At 39.9% G+C, this 24,333-nt stretch overlaps 1 protein-coding gene across 1 annotated transcript in view; it reads left to right on the top strand.

The window, feature by feature from the left end:
• CPEB1 (cytoplasmic polyadenylation element binding protein 1) overlaps nucleotides 1–24,333 on the top strand; it is a 110,599-nt gene that overhangs the window by 18,963 nt on the left and 67,303 nt on the right. Inside the window, exon 2 of the mRNA XM_052659742.1 lies at nucleotides 9,453–9,627. Coding sequence (XP_052515702.1) covers nucleotides 9,453–9,627 — 175 coding nt within the window. The remainder of the gene's footprint in view (nucleotides 1–9,452; nucleotides 9,628–24,333) is intronic.

Here is a 24,333-nt window from a genome sequence, read left to right as displayed (position 1 = left end):
GGTGTTCAAATTGTTGTAGACGACATCCTTAAAATACTGAGTGTAAGTGCTGAAGAGGTTTTATTCAGCTTTATCATTACTTACTAAAAACTAAAGTCAGATTGCCAAACTACCTCTCAGAACCAGTGTTTTGGGGCTATCTAAGTATATTACTTTCTACTGCTGTATAATAAGTTAAAAAAAGTGTTGAAGACCAGTGGTTTTTTTTCTTCTTTAACTTTGTTTTGTACTGGGGTATAGCCAGTTAACAATGTTGTGATAGTTTCAGGCGAACAGCAAAGGGACTTGGCCATACATTCTGCTTATATCCATTCTCCCCCAAACTCCCCTCCCATCTAGGCGGCGACATAACATTGAACAGAGTCCCCTGTGCTATACCGTAGGTCCTTGTTGGTTACCCATTTTAAATATAGCAGTGTGTACATGTCCATCCCAAACACCTAACCACCATATAAGTGTGTTCTCTGAGTCTTGAGTCTCCTCCTGTTTTGTAAGTGAGTTCATTTGCATCATTTCCTTTTGGATTCCACATATAAGGGATGTCATATATTTCTCCCTGTCAGGAGCTTCACTCAGTGTGACAGTCTCTACATCCATCCATGTTGCTCATTGTATATGTGTACTGCATCTTAAATCATTTACTCTTTGGCTGTGATGGGTCTCCATTGCTGCATGGTGGCTTTCTCTGGTTGTGGCGCGTGGGGCTACTCTTTGTTTCGGGCCGTGGACTTCTCTGTGGTGGCTTCTCTCTTGTTACAGAGCGTAGGCTCCGGGCACTCAGGCTCAGCAGTGGTGGAGCATAGGCCTAGTTGCTCTGCAGCATGTGGTATCTTCCTGGACCAGGGATTGAACCGGTGTCCCCTTCATTGCAAGGCAGATTCTTAACCACTGGACCACCAGGGACGTCCCTGTACCACATCATCTTTATCCATTCCTCTGTTAATGGACATTTAGGTCTCTTCCATATCTTGGCTGTTGTAAACAGTACTGCAGCGAACATTGGGAGCATGTATCCTTTTGGATCATGTTTTTCTCTGGATATATGTGCAAGAGTGGGATGACAGGGTCATGTGGTTGCTCTACTTTTAGCTTTTCAAGGAACCTTAAAAAACCATACTGTTCCATAGTGACTGTATCAGTTTACGTTCTCACCAACTGTATAGGTGGGTTCCCTTCTCTTCACACCCTCTCCAACATTTATTGTTTATGGATTTTTTGATGACAGCCATTCTGACTGGTGTGAGCTGCTATCTCATTTTAGTTTTGATTTGCGTTTCTCTAATAATGAATGATGTTGAACATCTTTTCATGTGCCTCTTGGCCATCTGTATGTCTTCTTTGGAGAAATGTCTGTTTAGGTCTTCTGCCCATGTTTTGATTGGGTTGTTTGCTTTGATGGTGTTAAGCATCTTGAGCTGTTTGTAAATTTTGGAGACTAATCTCTTGTCAGTCACATCATTTACAAATATTTTCTCCCAATATGTGGGTGGTTTTTTGTTTTGCTTATTCTTTCCTTTGCTGTGCAAAAGATTTTAGTAGGTCCCATTTGCTTATTTTTGTTTCCATTATTCTGGGAGACAATAAAAAAAAGATACTGTTTTGATTTATATCAGAGTGTTCTGCCTATGTTTTTCTCTAGTAGAAGTTTTATAGTGTCTGGTCTCACATTTAGGTCTTTAATCCATTTTGAGCTTATTTTTGTGTATGGTGTTAAAGGATGATATCTAGTTTAATTTTTTTACATGAGGCTGTCCAGTTTTCTCAATCCCATTTGTTAAAGAGACTTAAAGACCAGGGCTTTTAACTAAAAAATAAGTGATTAATTAGAAAATTTTATTCCCAGCAAAATTTTTAGGATGAACAGTTTTGCCAGGGGCGTTGGTGGATTCCTGTCCATGGAACCCCATGCTGAAATTCTCATCAGGAGATAAACTGTGTGCCATTCAGTCAGTCTTCTGTAAATCTTTCATCTGGCTTTTGAAGACTCCATAACAGATGATTAACAGTGATAGTCTTGAAGTGGTATGCAGTGTAGATATTTTTTGTTGTTGATTAAAGACAATAAAAATAAACCAGGGATGGTAAAGTTGGCATTCATTGATGACAATTAAATCCCGAACCAGGATTTTGACCTAAAATAATGGCCATTTCATCACCATGTTGATGGTGGGTTATACGGTATGTGAAAGCAAGGCTGGGGGTTTCCAAATAGGGCAAGTCTAGATTTATAATAGCATACAAATAGGTATAACATTTTGGGATCTTAGTCTTGAACAGGCAAACATAGCTGCATGGTGAGGGTTCAGATTTTAAAGTATTATGAGTAGTAGTTTCAAGCCACAAAGGCAAAAAACCTCCAATTATGTGCTGTAGGCTTCTTGATGAGCTTGACTAGGATAAATTGAAAGAATACTTCTGAATAACAGTGGGGTTGGGAGACATTTGTCCCTAATAAGTTATTGAGCGTTTTCAGGTACTTTATATATTTCTCATTATCACAAAATCTGCAAATAGGTAGCACTCCACTCTTACACCTGAGCCAGTGGAAGCTAGAGAAGGTACTGAAGCGGTAAACTTAGTGTTTGTGTCCCAGGGGCTTTCTTTCTGCTTTTCAAAACAGTGATTCACAGTCGGGGGAGGATTCTTCCTTTGTGGAAAAGGGAAATGCTTTTTTCAGATGGTAGGCTCTTTGCCATCACCCCTTCCAGTTGAGGATTATTACTAGAGAAAGCCACTGTTTCATGATGGAGGTGTGCGCCCTTTTCTGTTGAAGAGGAGAAAACTGTGACCTGCCGTAAAATAGCTTCTATTAGTAGAAATTCCTAGTGAACCATTTTTTTCCCCCGATATAAGTAAATATAACTATCAACAGTTTTATCTATTGATAAAGTAGTACTGATAAACAGAAGTACTGTTTTTAAAAAATTTTTCTTGGAGTATAGTTGATCTGCAGTGTTGTGTGTTTTTTAGATTCTTTTCCCATATTGGTCATTACAGAGTATTGAGTTCCTGTGCCATACAGTAAGCCCTTATTAGTTACCTATTTATGTATAGCAGTGTGTATATGACAGTCCCAGTCTCCCAGTTTATCCCTTCCACAATCACTTCCTGGTAACCGTAAGTTTGTTTCCTGCATTTGTAACTCAGTCTCTGTTTAACAACATTTGTACCCCCCCCTTTTTTATTTTAACATTTCACATATGAGCGATATCATATGATATGTGTCTTCCTCTATCTTACTGTCTCAGTGTGACGATCTCTGGGTCCATCCACGTTGCTGCAAATGGCAGCATTTCATTCTTTTTGTGGCTGAGTTAATACTCCATTCATATATGTACCGCATCTTTACCCGCTCTGCTGCTGATGGACATTTAGGTTGCTTCCGTATCCTGGCTATTGTGAAGAGTGCTGCAGTGAACGCTGGGGTGCATGTGTCTTTTTGAATTAAGACTTTCTCTGGATATATGTCTAGACAGGGATTGCTGAATCATATGGTAACTCTTATTTTTAGTTTTTTAAGGAATCTCCATACTATTCTTCATAGTGGTTGTAGCAGTTTACATTCCCTCCAACAGTGTAGAAGGGCTGTCTTTTCTCCACACACTCACTCTCTAGCATTTATTATTTGTAGATCTTTTGATTGATGGCCATGCTGACTGGTATGGGGTGATACCTCATTGTATATTGTTTTGATTTGAACAGTGGAAACAGTGTCAGACTTTATTTTTTTGGGCTCCAAAATCACTGCAGATGGTGATTGCAGCCATGAAATTAAAAGACGCTTATTCCTTGGAAGAAAAATTATGACCAACCCAGATAGCGTATTCAAAAGCAGAGACATTACTTTGCCGACTGAGGTCCGTCTAGTCAAGGCTATGGTTTTTCCAGTGGTCATGTATGGATGTGAGAGTTGGACTGTGAGGAAGGCTGAGTGCCGAAGAATTGATGCTTTTGAAGTGTGGTGTTGGAGAAGACTCTTGGGAGTCCCTTGGACTGCAAGGAGATCCAACCAGTCGATTCTGAAGGAGATCAGCCCTGGGATTTCTTTGGAAGGAATGATGCTAAGGCTGAAGCTCCGGTACTTTGGCCACCTCATGCGGAGAGCTGACTCATTGGAAAAGACTCTGATGCTGGGAGGGATTGAGGGCAGGAGGAGAAGGGGACGACAGAGGATGAGATGGCTGGCTGGCATCACTGACTCGATGGATGTGAGTCTGAGTGAACTCCGGAAGTTGGTGATGGACAGGGAGGCCTGGCGTGCTGCGATTCATGGGGTCACAAAAAGCTGGACACGACTGAGCGACTGAACTGAGCATCTTTTCATGTGCTTTTTAACCACCTGTATGTCTTCTTTAAGAAATGTCTATTTAGATACTTCCCCCATTTTTTGATTGGGTTGTTTTGATATTGAGCTGCATGAGCTGTTTGTATATTTTGGAAATTAATGCTTTGTTTTTCTTTGTTTGCAAATAGTTTCTCCCATTCTTAGAGTTGTCTTTTCATCTTGTTTATAGCTTCCTTTGCTCTGCAAAAGCTTTTAAGTTGATCCCATTTGTTTATTTTTGTTTCTGTTTCCACTTCTCTAAGAGATGGGTCAAAGAGAATCTTGCTGCATTTTATGTCAGTGTTCTATGTTTTCCTCTAAGAGTTTTATGGTTTCTCGCCTTATGTTAGGTCTTTAATCCATTTTGAGTTTATCTTTGTGTATGGTGTTAAGTGTTTTAATTTCATTCTTTTACATGTAGCAGTCCAATTTTCCCAGCACCACTTATTATTGAAGTGACTGTCTCTTCTCCATTGTATATTCTTGCCTCCTTTGTCATAGATTAGGTGACCATAGGTGTGTGGGTTTATCTCTGGGCTTTTGTCTATATTCTGCTCCATTTAACTATATTTCTGTTCTTGTGTCAATATCATACTGTCTTGATTACTGTAGCTTTGTAGCCAGGGAGCCTAATTCTTCCAGCTCCATTTTTCTTAAGATTGCTTTGGCTCTTGGGGATCTTTTGTGTTTCCATACATATTTAAAAATTTTTTGTTCTCATTCTGTGAAAAATGCCATTGGTAGTTTGATGGGGGTTGCATCGAGTCTATAGATTGCTTTGGGTAGTATAGTTATTTTGACAATATTCTTCCAATCCAAGAATGTGGTATATCTCCCCATCTGTTTGTGTCATCTTTGATTTCTTCCATCCATATGTTATCGTTTTCAGAGTACAGATCTTTTATCTCCTTAGGCAGGTCTGTTCTTTGGTATTTTACTCTTTTTGATGCAGCGGTAAATACGATTGTTTCCTTGATGTCTCTTATCTCCTGTTAGTGTATGGGAATGCAGATTTCTGTACATTAATTCTGTATCCTGCAATTTTACCAGATTTATTGATGAGCTCTAGTAATGTTCTGGTATCGTCTTTAGGATTTTCTATGTATAGTACCGTATCATCTGCAGACAGGGACAGTTTCACTTCTTTTCCAGTTTGGAGTGTTTTTATTTCTTCTCCTGTGACTGCCATGGCTAGGACTTATAAAACTTTGTTGAATAATAGTGGGAAGAGTGGACATCTTTGTCTTGTTGCTGTTCTTAGAGGAAATGCTTTCAATTTTTCACCATTGAGAATGATGTATGCTGTGAGTTGGTCATATATGGCCTTTATTAAATTGAGGTAGGTTCCGTCTAAGCTCACTTTCTAGAAAGTTTTTATCATAAATGCATGTTGAATTTTGTCAGTAGCTTTTTCTACATCTGTTGAAATGATCACATGGTTTTAATTCTTCATTTTGTTGATATATTTCACAGTGATTTGCAGATATTGAAAAATCTTTGTATCTCAGGGATAGATTCCACTTGATCATGCTGTATGATCCTTTTAATGTGTTGTTGAATTCATTTTGCTAGTATTTTGTCAAGGCTTTTTGCACCTACGTTCATCAATGGTACTGGTTTGTAATTTTTCTTTTTTGTGATACTTTTGTCTGTTTTGGTATTAGGGTGATAGTGAATGAGCTTGGGAGTGTTCCTTCTGCAGTTTTTGGAAGAGTTTCAAAAAGGCACCTGTTAACTTTTCTCTAAGTGTTTGATAGAATTTGCCTGTGAAGCCGTCTGGTCCTCAACATTTGTTTGTTGAAAGATTTTTAATAATTGTTTCAATTTCACTACTTGTGATTGATCCGTTCATATTTTGCTTCTTCCTGGTTCAGTCTTGGGACGTTACACCTTTCTAAGAATTTTTACAGTTCTTCCAGGTTGTCAATTTTATTGGTATATATTTGCTTCTAGTAGTCTGTTACGATTCCTTGTATATCTGTGGTGTTAGCCGTAACGTCCCCTTTTTTATTTCTAATTTTACTGATTTGAATCCTCCCTTTTTATTTTGACAAGTCTGGCTAAAGGTTTATCAATGTTTATCTCCTCAAAGAACCAGCTTTTAGTTTCATTGACACTTGCTATTTATTTTCTTTGTCTCTATTTCATTTATTTCTACTCTGATCTTAAATGTTTTCTTTACTTCTACTGACTTTGGGTTTTGTTTTCCTTTCTCTGGTTGCTTTAGATGTGAAGACAGAGAATTAACTGTTTTTCTTTTCTAGCCCGACCAAGTAATCCTTCCTATTGATCCATGATTCTCAATAGTATTAAGGTTTGTGTTCTCTTTTGAGTCTGTAATGTGTCTTTAAAGCTTGCTTTCCTGTCTGTAGTGAAAGTTCAATAAAAGTTGCAAGTAATCTCACTGCATGGCAAAAATGCCACAAATAACAGTGAAATCTATCCGGCAGTAGTAGAAAATCAAGGGAAAATACCCATTTTTGGTTATGGTAAAACATGGATATGAACTCAGACCTACAAATTGATCAGAGTTAAGATAGAATATGCAGAGTAATGGGCCTGTTAAGGGTAGGGATGTATAAAAGGTTTCTGTTTAAAAAATGAGAAACTAAGAATTATGTAACTGGATAATTTTAAAAGGATCACTGTATTCTGTGGTAGGTTCAGCTTTTGGACAGTTTGATTTTTTTTTTTTATCATGTCTTTAGTCTTTTTTAAGTAAGTTTTTAAATTTTTATTTACACCATGCGGGTGGCATGCAGGATCTCAGTTCCCTTACCAGGGATCAAACCCGTACTTCCTGCAGTGGAAGTGCAAATTCTTAATCACTGGACCACCAGGGAGGTTCCTAATTAAGCTTTTGAAATAAAATGATTACAGAAATTAGGCATGGAAGGGCCTGGGGTCTTCAAAGGAATAGTTGACATAGGTTTTTAGTTCATTTTTCTCCTCTTAATGAGCAGGTAGATTCTTTTCTTCAAGGATCCTTGTGGCGGCTTCTATCCCCTTGGTATAATAACACTACTGAGAGCCAGAGTTTATTTATTTGGCACATAGTTATGTGCCAGGTACTGTGTGAACTACTATGTGTATTAATTCACAGAAAGCCCTCTGAGATAGTATTGTTACTTTTATCCCTGTTGTACACCTGGGGAGAGTGATACATCTGTTCCTCAGTGGATGTTGCTGGTTTAATCTGCCTATCCTTAGAGTGCTACTGTGGATAGCAGGCAGTTGGTTAATGTATGTTAGACAGTGAACGAATGAAGCATGTAGCCTTAAGGTGTGCAGATTGGTTATAAATCCTTGTGTCTTAGCCTTTGTAAAGCTGGATATTAAGCTTAGAAATCTGCAGTTGTGAAAATGGCCTGTGTCAGTGGATTTAACCCTTCTCAGTGGCACCTCCCTGGAGGGCTTGGGAAGCACAACTGTGTTCTGGTTGTCTCCACAGTTTGCAAAGAATACCAACCAGTCTTTCAAGAGCTTGAAGACGATGTGGAATTCAGGTTTGTCCCTTTAAGGCCATGCTGCAGAGTTTATAAAGTCTTAAATGTTTCTGGTCATTCTCATGCTTACACTTGGATTTTAATAAGTTACACAGAATAACATCAGGCTTTAAAAATTTTGTTTTGACGTGTTCAGCTACAGGGTCTTAGGTTCTGGTTTCTTTTGTTGTTGTTAGTAGCTAAGTTGTGTCCAATACCTTGCAACCCCGTGGACGGTAGCCTGCCAGGCTTGTCTGTCCAGGCAAAAATACTGGAGTGAGTTGCCATTTCCTACTCCAGAGGATCTTCCCGACCCAGAATAGAACCTGAATTTTCTGCATTGCAGGCAGAGTCTTTACCACGGAGCCACCAGGGAGGCCTACTAGTTTTATTACTTGGACTTTCGCTGCTGTTTGCTTTTGTATGACTTCCCTGTTATACTCTCCAAGGTGATTGGGAATGATAGAAGCGATGAGTCTGACTCCCTTCAGAAGACTGAGTCTGTCAGCCAGTATTTCTTTGCTTACATTGGATGTGGTGAATGAGGGAGATTGAACAGAGAGGAATGGTCCCTAGATTTCTGTCTCAGGCACCTGGAGGATGGTGGTCTTATTGACTGAGAGAGAGAACACCCAAGAATCACTTGTGTGGGGGTTCAGTTCACTTTTATGTACCTGGGAGTCTGTTTTTCATTCAGTGATGTCTTACATGAGTTGTGTGCACTTTTAATGACCACATAGATTGTCTCAATTATTTAAACAACCCTTTGGGTGGTTTTTGTACCACTCTTGATCCTGCCCAAGTCTTTTCCTGTAGGTATATCTTAAAATGTAAAAATAGCAGCTACCATATGCCAGCACCATGCTAAGTACTGTATACATCCCATCAAAAGGTTGGTAGGTACTCTTCCCCATTTCACAAGTGGAGACTGTAGCACAGAGATTAGTAACTGCCAATAAACGGCAGAATCAAACTTTTGAAACAACTGTATTAATGTATAATTTACCTAATTGTAAGATTCACTTTTCAAAGTACAATTCATTGACCTTTAGTATATTGATGGAATTTTGCAACCCTCACCATGGTCTAATTTTAGAATATTTCCATCATTTGAAAAAAGAAACCTTGTACCCTTTAGACACAACTGGCTAACCACCTCCCCGCCTCCCTAGCTGAAGGCAGCTAATCTGCTTTAGATTACCTATTCTGCACATTTCATATAGTTGGGCTCATACAGTGTGTGGTCTTGTGTGACTGGTTTCTTTCGCCTCACATTTTTGAGGCTTACCCATATTGTAGTGTCTGTCAGTGCTTTATTCTTTTATTGCCACATAATCTACTATATAGGTGGACTCACAGTTTGAACCAGGTGAGTCTGGTTCTTCAAGCTCACGCTGCTGCCGTTCTACTTCTGTACAAGTCCCATTATGTTAGAATGTTCTTACATCTTACATGTCAGTGTTTTTGCCTCTTACTGTTCTCTCAGGGAACCTTGCTGAGAGTTAAGTATGTTAGTATACAGGCAAGAAACTCGAGTCTTTGTTACTGTATCTATCTTGTATTGGGCTATAGAGGAAAAGGAGTTGTGAAGTCTCTATCAACAGGGAGAATAGAAAACCTAAACACCTTTTTTCTGTGTCTAGGAAGAAGAAGCGGGAAGGATAAAAGATTGCTGGGACAACCAGGAAGCACCTGCACTCTCCACGTGTAGAAATGCCAATATCTTTCGAAGGATAAATGCCATATTGGATAATTCTCTGGATTTCAGTAGAGTCTGCACTACACCCGTAAATCGAGGAATTCATGATCATTTGCCAGGTGACTTAGATTTGAAACCTTGGATGTGCTAGACATGCACACATTGCTGTTTCTAGGCCGCTTCCTTGTGAAGTCTGTGAGTGACCTTGACTCTCAGGTAGCACTTCACCCCTTCCGTAGTTTGCCTTGTGGATTGGGTCCCCGCTGGGGTGAAGACATACTTTGATTACGTGAAAAAAAAGTAGGTCAGAGGTGACAAGACTATTTATATATTCAATTATGAGTTACATGTTACAGTAGATTTTCTTACAGCTACATTGGAAACATTTTAAAAAGTGATTAATACTTGATGTAACCCAACATAGTTGAAATAGTGTGCGTCAATGTATAATCTGTATAAAAGGTGTTAGTGAGAGATTTCTTTTGTTAGTGTTATGACGTCAGAATCCAATGTATATTTCACATTTACAGTGTAGCTCGGTTTGAATTAGCTACATTTCAAGGGCTCAGTAGCTACATGTGACTCCTGTAGTCACAGTGGCTGCTGCACTGGATGGTGCAGCTCTTGGATATTTTAATTGCTTTTAAAAGGCATGCAAGTCAACAAGCATTTGGTTCTCCTGATATTTAGGGTGTTCCATAGCACAGTGGAGGGAGAGGGCAGTGTCTCCTGAAGATGGTTCTTCTCAAGGAGGCTTGGCTGTCCCAACAGGGTTTCATGATGTTTCTGTGGGAGCTGCAGCATATTATAGGAATGTTGTTGGCCTGCTCTCTGACTTATTTTAGATGAAAACGAACATGTTTTTAATTTTTTAAATGGACCTTGAAAATATTTGGTAAAACAGGGATTCTCAGAACAAGGACTGGTAATTGCTGTTTCTTTAGTTGTAAATTCATTGATTTATCTTTAACTTTGCCTTGGATTTAATTCCCACAAAAATGCAGAAGCATGTGAACATAAAGTAAGTGTTTAAGGGGGAAGTTTATTAGGAAGGAGATGGCCCCATAGAAATTTATTTATTAAATTGTGCTGGGAGAAAAGTGAGAGAAGAAAATGGGAACTGAGGAGTACGGGTGGGTCTTGCCTCTTCTGACTTCCAAAAAAGTATACGTGTAATGTTTCCTGTTAATTGGAGTAAGCCATGAGCTAGCTCTTATTCTTTATTTAGCTTATGTCAAGTGAAAGATTGAGAGAACCTGCCTGGTTCTGGGTGTTTCTCTTTTCAGAAAGTTGCATGAATTATACTCCAGTAAGAATGACAGTCAACAGTGACTTAAATCTCACTGGATTGCTTCAGACGTGCTGGAGCGTTTATGGTTTATAGCAGAGCGTTTTTCAGCTAATGGCTAGGTTGTTGACCTGAGTAAGGGGAGGGACTCCTGGTCAGTGAGACGGGAGCTTTGAGGTGTGCAGTTCACAGTTGGCCAGGGCACCCAGTAGCCTCACTGGTAAGACCTGGGTTCTGGTCACTGACTGGCCAACCTATAAGGTGTAGACTTCTTGAGCTCTACAGGGGGGCCTTCTCAGGGCATAGGTTCAAGAAGTGCAATGGGAAGAGAGCTGGAAGAAACAAGGGAAACCTGGGTTGTAAGGTTGACCTTGGGCAGTGAGCCAAAGTAGATAGTGTTTTCCAGCCGTAGGACAGGATGGTGCCGGCCCCAGATGCCTCACAGGGCTCTCCTTGCTGGGGGCTGGTGGTGGTGCTCTGTAAGGAAGCAGTGCTGCAGCTTGAAGGCACCTCCCGAAATTGCAGGAGAGGTTCTGGTCAAGGTAGCTGGTGTCCTGTGCCCTTTGCACGTACCTAGCCCCTGCTGTGTGGTCAGCTGGCTCGTTGTCCCCGCCTGAGATGCTGGTTCAGGGTGTGGGCTCTGGATCTTGAGAGGTGAGGCAGGGCTGCTGGCCTGGAGCATTCCGAGGCTTCCGCAGCAGGGAAGCCTGTTTACTTGTGGTTATTGCACAAGTAAACCTGGGTGTGTATTTTCCATGAAGCACTTCAACCTGAATTTGTAGCTTCTGGTCAGAAGTAATCTTGCTACCTAAGTAGATAATCAGCATTATAGAAACCCAAGAGCAAGATTGGTTATAACTGTGTTATAACTAGGGGCAGTTTGGTGACGACAAAAGCTAAAGTAGCCGTACAGTGCAATGTCCTGCAGTTATTAATATGTTTGTAGTAGATTACTTAATGATGTAGGTAGTCACAGTACCTGAAGTGAAAAAGCAAAGTACAAAACTGTGGTCTCAGGGATGTATATATGCATAGAAAGACTGGAATGGCAAGGTGTAAATGTAACAGTGAAGGTATAATGGGTAATCTTTTTTTTTCTGTGTGCTTTTCCCACTGATTCTTCTGTAACAAACATATTTTATAATAAGAACAACTTGTTAAAAAAGAGTATTTCTTGGCACAGTGTTTCAGCATTGATATTTGGATTTTGCATAGGTACATTTAATTGTGCAACTTGCTTCATATAGGTACACTTAACTTTGCAATAGTTATATACTATTTGTTTTTTTCATTTGAGCAAATGTTTGATTTATCACTTAGAAGGCTTGCATTAGCTGTGACAGGATTTCATTGCATATAGTATGCAGTGAGAGTCGTATCAGAACTTTGCAAGTCAGCTGGTAAAATGTTACTGGAAAAGTGCTGTGAACAAGGCCCAAGGAGGGAGAGACTGTGTTGGTTAGGGAGTGAAGAAACACTGGATGGAGCAACATTTGAAATAAGCCTTGAAAAAGAAAAAGTTACTTCAGTGTAATTGGATGTTGAGTTAGGTTTGTTGTTGATTCTGGATTGACATTGGGGTCCAAAGCTGAGCTTGAAGATTGTCAGATGACCTGTGGTACAGTGACAGTCCCCAAGAGTGGGAGCCAGATACCTCACTGAGGGCTTCCAAAGAGGCCACAGAGCTGTCCTGCTACCACAGGCCTCACCTCAGCCTTGCCCTGGGCTGTGTAGGAAGACGGCTTGGCGCGGGCAGCCTGCAGGGTGACTCTCTGGTGTCTAGGTGGAGCGCAGCAAGGCGGGCGCTGCTTCCGCTGTCAAGCCGAGTGAGGGGAGTGTCTCCAGAGAGGAGCGTTTGTGTAGATGGAAATTGCTTCTGAGAAGGAGCACAAGGTTGTTGAACCCCTTGTAAGGCAGCAGACTTGCTGTTTGTCCTTGACTGAGTAAAGGTGAGAGAGAACTTGAGAGGATGACATGGGGCAGGGAGGGGGGAGGGTGGCTGCAGCTGTCTGAATGCCCCCCAGTTGACACGCAGGGAGACTCCTCTGGTTCAGGAGACGTTGCTGGAGGCTGGAGTTTTCTGGGTGGTGTTGGGCCAAGACTGTTGTTGTGGGCGGGGTTGGGGTGGGGCTGGGAGGTTAGGCCAGAGCCGGACCCCTCATCCAGGCAGCTCCTCAGAGAGGGTGCCTACCTCCTCAGGGGCCCTTCCCCACTCCCTGCCTAGTCCTTTACAATTCTGAGGAAGGAAGGAAATGGGCTGTAAATGGACATGTGATTGAAGCATAAATGAACTGAGTTATTGTTACATGTCTGTCAAGTGTGAAAACTTGTTAAGATGACATTAAGGGACTTCTTGACTATGGGATGGGCCTGAGGCAGTGTCTGGAGGGAAAACTTTCATGTTAACTTTGAGACCTCTCAGAGACTGGTTAAAGTAGTTGGAAGCTCAGAAGAGGAATAGATAAGTTAAAAGTAGTTCACAGCAAGTAAGGGGTGGGACTGAAACACTGATTTAATATTTTTTTATTATAATCTGATACACATACAGAAAAGTACACATCATAAGTGAAGAGCTCACACTGTCTCCAGCTGAACACAGGCGGGTAACCAGCAATGCCGATCTAGATGAGCTGCCGGCTTTCAATTTAGGACCAAAGAAGTGTGTAATTGTAGCCGGATATATTGAATTTCTGACTGAGATGGTTTCCTTTTTTATTCTGAGAGTATCATCACTAAATTATCTTAAAAGCTGTTCTGAAATAAGTTTTAATATATTCAGTCCCAGCTAACAGGAGACAGTTGAAATTACTCTTGTGAAGTCTTACTTCCCATAAAATAAATTTTTTTTTTCTGAAACCTTTAATATATGGCTTTAACAGTTAAATTTTTATTTTTAGTCTAACACTATATTCAGAAAATTATGTATGATATATACCTAAAAATATGATACTTTTACTCGGATAAATATGCAAATTTAGTGAGTTTTCACACAGTGAACAAATCTTGTATATCCACTTGCATATAGAGATAGAACAGAAGCCCCCGGCAGCCCTACAGTCTCTTAACTAGTGAGGGGTAAACCACTGTGCGAACTTTTAAATGCATGTGTTCTGGCTGTTTCTGCACTTGCGTGCCTAGAGCCGTGACTGTGTGCTCTCCGGCTGTGAGGCCCACCCAGCCACAGCCGTGGTTGTGGGGCGTTAGTTCCCGTTGCTGTGCTGCATTCTGTTGTGTGAATATGTCCCGGCTTATTCTACTGGTAGTAGACATTTAGGGCTATTCTGAATAGTGCTACTCTGAACATGTGTTCTGGTGAACTTACTTCTCTTGGGTGTATCCTGGGAGAGTGTTGGCGGGTCGAGTATCTGTGATTTCAGCATTAATGGATGCTGCCAGTTTATCACAGCAGTTGAACCGGTTTACACTTGTGACACACACTGTCAGATGGTTTGGGTTAGTTCTACATCCTCACCGAGATTTGGTATTGTTTTTATCCCTTTGACTATTTCGGTGAGTATGTAGTGGCATCTCTATTGTGGTTTTAAGTTTCGTTTCCTTGATGATTTACGAACTTGAGCATCTTTTCATAATGTTTGTTGACCGCATGTCCTCTTTCCTGAAGTGCCTCTTCAAGTCTTAACACACTAGTATTTCTTTAGAATTGCCTGCCTTTTTCCTGCTCAGCTATAGCTATTTTCTGTTTACTCTTTTATATATTCTACCCTATGAGTTCTTTGTCTGATATATAAAATAAAAAATCTTTTCTCCAAACCTGTGGCTTGTCTTTATACTCTTAATTGGTATTTTTTAATAATGTAACTTAAATTTTATGGCGTGCAGTATATCAACTTTTCAGTTATGGCTAATGCTTTGTTGTGTCTGAGAAGTGTTTTCCTATTCCAAAGTCATGAAGAAGATATTCTGCATTTCATTTAAAAAAAGTACTGTTTTACCTTTCGGTCTTAACATTTGCAACCCATCTTAGATTTCATATTGTACACAGTGTGAGGTGGAAGGTCAAGGTTCGTTTTGTTCTGCATAGATAGCCAGTTGACCCAGCACCACCTTGGGGAAAAAAAAAATCTCTTTTCACCGTACTGCTGGCGCCTTTCTCATAAGTCAGGCATCTGTATTACATGTGCACGTCTGTTTCTGGAGGCTTTTCTCTTCCATTGTTTATCTGTCCTCACGTCTTAGAGACCACAGCTTTCTAGTCGGTTTTGATACTTGGTTGTAAAGTGTTTTACCTTTGTCCTTCGTGATCCTTGGTTCCTCTTGGACATTTGCATTTCCACATGGTCATGGGGTGGAGCGACGTGACACTTGACAAGCTGAATCGATGACTGTGGAGATGCGAAAGTTTTTGTTTATATTAAAAAATACTTGTATAGTTAAAAGAATACCTGTAGCATATAAGCTGTGGTATCAACCCAAAAAGGTCTCCAGAACTGTGCCCCAGAGTTCTTTTCCTTTATACCGTATGGTATGTTTCTATATGTTGTATAATTAAAATTGCTGACTTAGATGAAATCATGGCAGGAATACTGTTCTGGTGCTTAATTGAATGTTCTCTGCCTCGAAAAATCCTACCCTTATTTAAGAGTGACTTGGTTTTCATCTCTGAAAAGCTTCTCACATGTTCTGTTGTCTGTTCGGCTCTATTAGATGGAGCAGGATCATTCTTGGCTGTTGCAGATTGTCACTGACCCACTATGTGGTGGTATAAATATAAACATGTACATTCTCTTACGTGGGAAGGTTATAGTTTTGAAGAAAAACATACTCAGTTTGCCCATTTCATAATAAACCTACACGAAGTCAAGTGCAGATTCGGGGTGCAGGTTCCTTGAGAACAAATCCTGGCGGTGCTACTGACTTGCTCTAACCTTAAAGGTTAAGTTTTTGTGACACAGGAGTAGTAATAATACACATACATAGGATTTTCGTGACGCTTGAAAAAGACATGTGTATTGAATACCTAAATAATGCCTGTAACTGCACTTACTAAATGCTGGTAGTATATGATTATGATGGTGTGTGTATATATAGCATCCAGTCATGAGAGCTTTGCTGTGTTCATGTATTTTTTTTTATTAAACTTTTTATTTTGTAAAAGAAGCCGTCACTGCAGAAGACAGGGTTCAATCTCTGGTTGGGAAGATCGCCTGGAGGAGAGCATGGCAACCCTCTCCAGTATTCTTGCTTGGAGAATCCCATAAGCAGAAGAGCCTGGCAGGCTACAATCCATAGGGTCACACAGAGTCAGACACAACTGAAGTGACTTAACAATGCTGTGATAGTTTCAGGTGGGCAGCAGAGGTACTCAGCCATGCATACACTTAAATCTCTTCTCCCGCAAACTTACTGGGGTCATGTCTTTTTAAAAGGTGGACTTCTGAGCCTTCCCTGGTGGTCCAGTGGTTAAGAATCTCCACTCCCGCCACAGGGGGTACAGATTCAGTCACTGGTCAGAGAACTAAGATCCCACGTGGTGTGCACCGTGGCCAAAAGAAAAATTTTTTATGTTAAATTCTGTTTGCACATTCAATGTTGATACCATCTAGGATTTTGTTTATTGTAGCAAAAATAAAATTTACCATCTAAAGTATTTTTGGGTGTACAGTTCAGTGATACTAGATACATTCACATAGTTGTGCAAAAGTCACCACCATTTATCGGCCTAACTCTTCATCTTGTAAAACTGAAACTCTATACCTATTGAGCAGTAATTCCTCATGTTTCCTTCCCCTAGTTGTTGGCAGCCACCCTTATACTTTGTCTTTATGGTTTTGACCAACTTCAAATATGTGGAATCATACTGGTGTTTGTCTTTTTGTGACTTGCTTATTTCAGTTAGGATAATGTCCTCAGGGTCTATCCACGTTGTAGCACATAGCAGATTCCTTCCTTTTTCAGGCTGAGTAATACACTCCATTGTACACATGCAGCCCTTTTTGCATATCCATTTGTCCATCAGATGGGTACTTGGGTTGCTTGCATGTTTTACCTATTGTGAGTAATGCTGCTGTGAATGAACATAGGTGTACAGGTATTTCTTTTGAGATCTTGCTTTCAACTCTTTTGGGGTATATACCAAGAGATGTAATTGCTGGATCACACAGTAATTTTTTTTAAATTGCCATACTATTTTTCACAGAGGCTACACAGTTTTTCATCATCTCCTGGTGGCCTAAGCGTTCCAATTGCTCCACACCCTCACCAACACTTTTCTCTTCTTTTTTCTTTCTGATAGTAGCCATCCTAATGGGTGTAAAGTGGTGTCTCATAGTAATTTTGGTTTGCATTCTCTTGTGATTAGTGATGTTTGGCATATTTTCATGTGCTTTTTGGTCATTTCTGTATCTTCTTTGCAGAAGTATCTGTTCATGCCCTTTCTCACTTTTAAATTGAATGGTTTGGTTTCTCGTTGAGTTTTAAGAGTATCTCTCTGTATTCTGGATGTTAATTCCTTATTGGATGTTGATTTGCAAATATTTTCTCCCATTCTGTGAGTTGACTTTTCACTCTGTAGAATAGTGTGTTTTGATGTACAAAGTTTTTACATTTTCATTAAATCTCATTTGTGTATTTTCTTCTGTTACTTGTGCCTGTGAAGTCATATTCAAGAAATCATTGCCAGACCCAGTGTTGTGAAAATTTTGTCCTGTGTTTTCTACTAAGTTTCATTGTTCGGGTCTTATATTTTGTTCATTGATCCGCTTTGAGTAACATGGCATTGGGTGAGAGTCCAACTTCATTCTTTTGCAAGTGGATGTCCAGTTCTCCAAGCACCATTTATTGAAGACTGTTCTTTCCCCTTTTCAGTAGTCTTGGCATCTTGTTAAAAGTCATTTGACCATGTCTGCAAGGGTTTATTTCCACACCTTCTATTCAGTCTGTATGTCTGTCTTTATGCTAATACTGTGCCGGTTTGGTTACCACATCTTTGAGGTAAGTTTTCAAATCAGGAAATGTTGAGTCCTGTTTTGTTGATCTTTGTCAAAATTGTTTTAAACTGTTCAGGTCACTTGAGATTCCATATGAATTTTAGGATAGGTTTTTCTGTTTCTACAAAAAGTCATTGGGGTTTTGATAGGGATTGCATTGAATCATTTTGAATAGCATTAACATTTAAACAATATGAAGTCTTCCAGTTCATGAACATGGGATGTGTTTACATTTATTTATGTAATCTTTAATTTTTTTCCAGCAGTGTTTTGTAGTTTTCATTTACAAGTCTTTTACCTTCTTGGTTAATTCCTAAGTATTTTATTCTTTTTAATGTTGTTATAAATGGTATTGTTTTTGTAATTTCCTTTTCAAATTGTTCATTGTGTCTGTGAATGCAGCTGATTTTGGTGTGTTGGCTTGGTATCTGCTGGCTTTGCTGAATTCATTTATTAGCTCTAACAGCATTTTTTGTGGAGACTAGGATTTCCTGCATGTAAGACTGTATTCTCCTCAAACAGATAATTTTACTTTTTCCTTTCCAACTTGGATGCCTTTTATGTTTCTTGTTTAATTAATTGCTCTGGCTGAAACTTCCAATAATATGTTGAATAAAAGTGGTGAAAGCAGACATCTTTGGTTCCTGATCTTAAGAGAAAAAGTGTTCAATCTTTCACCATTGAATATGATGTTTTCTGTGGGTTTTACATATATGGCATTTGTTATATGAAGGTAAGTTCATTCTGTTCCTATTCTGTTAAAAAAGAGGGTTTGTTCAGGAAAGGATGTTGAATTTTTAATAACATTTATTTACCTGTTGGAGAAGACTCTTGAGAGTCCCTTGGACTGCAAGGCGATCCAACCAGTCTAATTCTGAAGGAGATCAGCCCTGGGATTTCTTTGGAAGGAATGATGCTAAAGCTGAAACTCCAGTACTTTGGCCACCTCATGCGAAGAGTTGACTCATTGGAAAAGACTCTGATGCTGGGAGGGATTGGGGGCAGGAGAAGGGGACGACCAAGGATGAGATGGCTGGCTGGCATCACTGACTCGATGGACGTGAGTCTGAGTGAACTCCGGGAGCTGGTGATGGACAGGGAGCCCTGGCGTGCTGCGATTCATGGGATCGCAAAGAGTCGGACACGACTGCGCGACTGAACTGAACTGACTGATTTAGTTATTTGGCTGCATCAGGTCTTAGTTGCAGTTAGGTTGTTGCTTTGAGATCTTTCTTGTTTTTTAGTGTCATCTTTTCTAGATACAGATTTCCTTCATTGCACTGCCTTTGCTGTGGCCCTTAAGTCTGTATGTTGTGTTTTGTTCTCATTTGTCTCTGAATGTTTCTCATTTCCCTTCTCAGTTCTTCTTTGATCCCTTGGTTGTTTAAAAGTGTTACTCAGTTTTTCTCAGTTTGTGAGTTTTTCAGTTTCAGTTTTGTTACTGATTTCTAACTCCATCCTGTTGTTGTCAGAGAAGATACTTTGTATGATATCTTTTAAAATATATGGAGACTTGATTTGTTGCCTGAAGTATGGGAAATGTCCCACAGACACTTGGTAATGTGTATTTGTTGTTGGGTAGAATGTGCCATGAGCTTTCCAGGTGGCACAGGTGGAGAAGAACCTACCTGCCAGTGCAGGAAACACAAGATATAAGTAGTTTTGATTCCTGGGTGGTGAAGATCCCCTGGATGAGGAGAATGGCAACCCATTCCAGTATTCTTCCCTGAAAAATTCCATGGACAAGAGAAGCCTGGCGGGCTACAGTCCATGGGGTTGCAAAGAGTCTGACACGACTGAACACGCACACACAGTGAATGTTCCATATATGTCTGTTAAATCTAATTGGTGAATTTTGTTGTTCAGCTGCTGTACTTCCTTATTTAAATATCTTCTGTCATTTATTCACTATTCTGAGTGGGATATTTAAGTCTGTTACTGTAGAACTGTTTCTCTCCCTTTAGTTCTTAGGTTTTGCTTCATGTATTTTGATAATTATATATTGTATAGTTATATTGAGGGTTTTATAACATATAAAGTCTTTTCTTATCTGTATTAACTTTTTCTTAGTCTGTTTTGCCTGCCATTAGTATGTCCACCTCTGCTTTCTGGTTACTGTTTGTATGTAATATCTTTTTATGTCCTTTCACTTTCCTTCTGTTTCTGTCTTTGGATCTCAAGTGAGTCTCTTGTAGATGAGACCTATGGGATCAAGTGTTTTTATCCATTCTGCATATCTCTGTTTTTTGATTGGAGAGTGTAATCCATTTACATCATTTAATTGCTGATAAGAAGAAGACTGAGATCAAATTGCCAACATCCACTGGATCATAGAATAAGCAAGAGAATTCCAGAAAAACATATACTTACGCTTCATTGACCATGTTAAAGCCTTTGACTGTGTGGATCACAACAAACTGTGGAAAATTCTTCAAGAGGAGGGAATACCAGATCACCTTACCTGCCTCCTGGCAAAACCTGTATGCAGGTCAAGAAGCAACAGTAAGAGCCAGACATGGAACAATGGACTGGTTTCAAATAGGGAAAGGAGTGCATCAAGGCTGTATATTGTCAGCCTGCTTATTTAACTTATATGCAAAGTACATCATGCAGAATGCTGGGCTGGATGAAGCACAAGCTGGAATAAGGATCAGAGGGAGAAATATCAATAACCTCAGAGATGCAGAGGACACCACCCTTATGGCAGAAAGTGAAGAACTAAAGAGCTTCTTGATGAAGGTAAAAGAGGAGAGTGAAAAAGCTGGCTTAAAACTCAACATTCAGAAAACAAGTTCATGGCATCCGGTCCCATCATCACTTCATGGCAAATAGATGGGGAAACAATGGAAACAGTGACACACTTTATTTTCTTGGGCTCCAAAATCAATGCAGATGGTGACTGCAGCCTTTAAATTAAAAGACGCTCCTTGGATGAAAAGCTATGACCAGCTTAGCATATTAAAAAGGAGAGATGTTAATTTGCCAACACAGGTCCACATAGTCAAAGCTATAATTTTTCCAGTAGTCATGTGTGGATGTGAGAGTTGGACCATAAAGAAGGCTGAGTGCCGAAGGATTGATGGTTTTGAACTGTGGTGTTGGAGAAGACTCATGAGAGTCCCTTGCAGTGCAAGGAGATCAAACCAGACAATCCTAAAGGAAATCAACCCTGAGTATTCACTGGAAGGACTGATGGTGAAGCTGAAGCTCCATTATTTTGGCCACCTGATGTGAAGAGCTGACTCATTAGAGAAGACCCTGATGCTGGGAAAGATTGAGGGCAGGAACAGAAGAGGACAGCAGAGGACAAGATGGTTAAATGGCATCACCGACTCAATGGACATGAGTTTAACAAGCTCTGGGAGATGGTGAAGGACAAGGAAGCCTGGCGTGCTGCAGCCCACGGGGTCACGAGGTGTCGGACACGACTGAGCAGCTGAAGAGCAACAGCAGAGGAGAAGACTGACTTTTACCATTTTTCCTACATGCCTTATAGCCTTTTGTCTCTCGTTTTCTTTTCTTTTTTTTTAACCTTGATATAAAGACTTGTTTTTATTTATTTTTGCTGTTGTCAACAGTAAGCATCATGGACTTTATTTTCTGTTAAGTTTAAGCTGTTATAATATTTTAAAGAAGAAATACTGGATAATCAACAATTTCACCAAAGAAGCCATAGCATTACAGGTCATGAAAAAGTGCCACTCCCTTTTTGAGATCTAATTCAAAAACATAAATATTTGAGAAACATTTAGGCTTTTCCTTCATTCTTCATCCTCAAAAATTATAACACTAAAATCAAGAACTGTGGTAAGGCATGTCATATTTAGCACCACTTGTGTAAAAAGCCAAGGATTTCTAGGTACCACTATAAATAAAACATAAATATATCTCTTCTATAAGTTCATTCCCACTTTTTGGGTTTTAGTTAGTAGTCTAATAGTTGGTTTTCAGTTCTATAGCAGAAAATGCTGTTCCTACCATTAATACCATGGGACACATATTAACAAGCTTCCCAGACAATCTGAGGCATAGATATGCAACTGAGTCTGAGTCCCTCCATATGTAATAGGGAACCTGTCCAAAGACTGGCACATGTATGATGACATTTATATACATAGCTTTACTGTATGTATGATGACACCATTTATATACATAGCTTTACTCTCATCTGGTTTCAGGTTTTACTTTTTCAAAAAGTATAGGAGAGGCTGTCCTACCATTGACCTTGAAGAACTTTTCTATGTCGTACCTGATAGAATCTGATCTCGTGGGGTAGGAAGATGTTAATTTTCTGGGGATCTCTTAGAATGTCAACAGCCAAGACCCCAGATATCCTCAGGTATGCGTCCTGAAGGGGCAGAGCCAGGAATGACCCATTGTGATCGCTCTTCTTGCGGGAATGGTTCCAGAAGTAGATGTTCCCATGATGCTGAGCTTGGGGGGACGTGTATTGGCTTCCCTTCATCGACTACTGTAAAGCTGAGGAACAGGAATATGAGAAAACGAGAAAGGCACAGAAGAGGGCTTTAGACTAAGCCATGCAGGACACTAGATCAGTCCATCCATAATCATTCGTGTTGTATGTCAGAGAAGTGGACTCAGATAAAATTACCAGTTTGGAGAGTCTGACCTGAGAGAAAGATTTTTTAAAATAAGCTTAATAGTGTGTATATCAAACAAAAAGACTGTACAGAAAAAAACAAGGATAGATGAGCCAGATACAGTCAGATTAGGGGGACACAATGGAAAGGGCTAGAAATTGAGTGATTATGTTGTTATAATGGCTGCAATATGAATCCAGCTGCTTTTGATTTGGGACTGTAAGTGTTATTGGCCAAATATTGCTACAAAGAGATATAATGTCAATAAAAGTTGACATAGAGTTCTTACACTGTGACAGGCAAAAAAAAAAAAAGCTTAGATCATAACAGAGAAAACATACATAAACAAGATGTTGTTTAGTCGCTAAGTCATGCCCTACTCTTTCGCAGCCCCATGGCGGGTAGCCTACTAGGCTCCTCCGTCCGTGGGATTTCCCAGGCAGGAATGCTGGAGTGGGCTGCCATTCCCTTCTCCATGCCTCTCATTTTCCACGTTCTTGTCCTCTGTGTTTAGTTGATGTTTTTGTAGTGAAATGTTTAAATTCCTTCTTAATTTTTGGTGTGTAAATTCTGTAGCTATTTTTGTGGTTGCTATGGAGATTACATTTAATGTCAGAGTTATAAGACTATAATTTGAGTTTACAGCAGCTTAACTTCAATAACATAGAAGAACTTCTGCTCTTTTGCAGCTCTGTCCCCACCCCTTTCCATTTTTGATGTCATAAAATTATGTCTTTATACTACTCTGTACCTCAAAAGGTAAAATTCTTTCAGATGCGTTAGTCCCCTAAATTATGTAGACAAAAAGATTGGGAGTTATAAACAAAAGTTACAGTAATATTAGTTTTTACATTGTTTTTTTTCCCTTAAATGTATCAGTCTCTTAAATCATGTAGGAAAAGGGTACAGCTACCAACCGTTGTTAATAGTTACGCTTGCTTCTGTAATTGCCGATTTATTTCCCTGTGTTGAGATCTTTTTTCCTCCAGTGTCCTTTCATTTCCCCTTGCTGGGCTGCTTTGAGCATTTCTTACAGGGCAGGTTGGTCACAAGCTCCCTCAGCTTTTGTTTATCTGGACATATCTTGATTTCTCCCTCACTTTTGGAGGACAGTTTTGCTGGATACAGGATTCTCAGTTGAGAGTTCTTTTTCTTTTAACAATTTGACTTTCAGCCCTCGGTTTTCTGGCCTCAGTGGCTTCTGATAAGAAATCTGTTGATAATCTTATTGAGGATCCTTGTATGTGATGATTTGCTACTCTCTGCTCCTTTTAAGGTCCTCTGTGTCTTTTTCTCTTAAAAATGTGATTATAATGTGGCTTGGTGTGAGTCTCTTAGAGTTGACCTCACTTGGAGTTTTTTCTGCCTTCATTGTTTATATTCATTTTAATCAAATTTCAGAAGTTCCCAACCATTATCTCTTATCAGATACTCTCTCTGCCTCCATCCCCACATCCCCTCCTTCTCCTGGGCTTCTCAGATGAATTTGTTAGTCTATGTAATGGTGTCCCATATGGCCCTGGTGTTGTGTTCATTTACCTTAAATCTTTAAAGTATTCACTTAGGTTTTGGCTGTGCTGGGTCTCCGTTGTGCAGAGGCTTTCCCTGGCTGTGCTGAGTCGAGGCTACTCTCTCGTTGTGGTGCGTGGGCTTCTCATTGCAGCGGCTTCTTCCATTGCAGAGCATAAGCTCCAGAGTGCGTGGGCTTAGCTGCAGCATGTAGGATCTTAGTTCCCGGACCAGGGATAGAACACATGCCCTTGCATTGGAAGGTAAATTCTTAATCACTGGACCATGAGGGAAATCCCTTAAATCTTTTTCTTTCTGCTCTTGAGTCTTGACAGTTTTCATTGTGCTATCTGTAGGTTCACTGATTCTTCTGCTTGGTCAAATATGCTGTTGAAACTATCTAGTGAAATTTTCATTTCAGTTAGTGCATTTTTCAGCTGCAGAATTTATTTTTTCTTTTTTTCGTTTTGTTTTGAGGTT

The sequence above is a fragment of the Budorcas taxicolor genome, chromosome 21 (assembly GCF_023091745.1).
Source record: "Budorcas taxicolor isolate Tak-1 chromosome 21, Takin1.1, whole genome shotgun sequence".
NCBI classification, from domain to species: domain Eukaryota; kingdom Metazoa; phylum Chordata; class Mammalia; order Artiodactyla; family Bovidae; genus Budorcas; species Budorcas taxicolor.
Note: the sequence above shows the minus strand (reverse complement) of the source record. Positions and strands in the feature narration are given on the sequence as shown.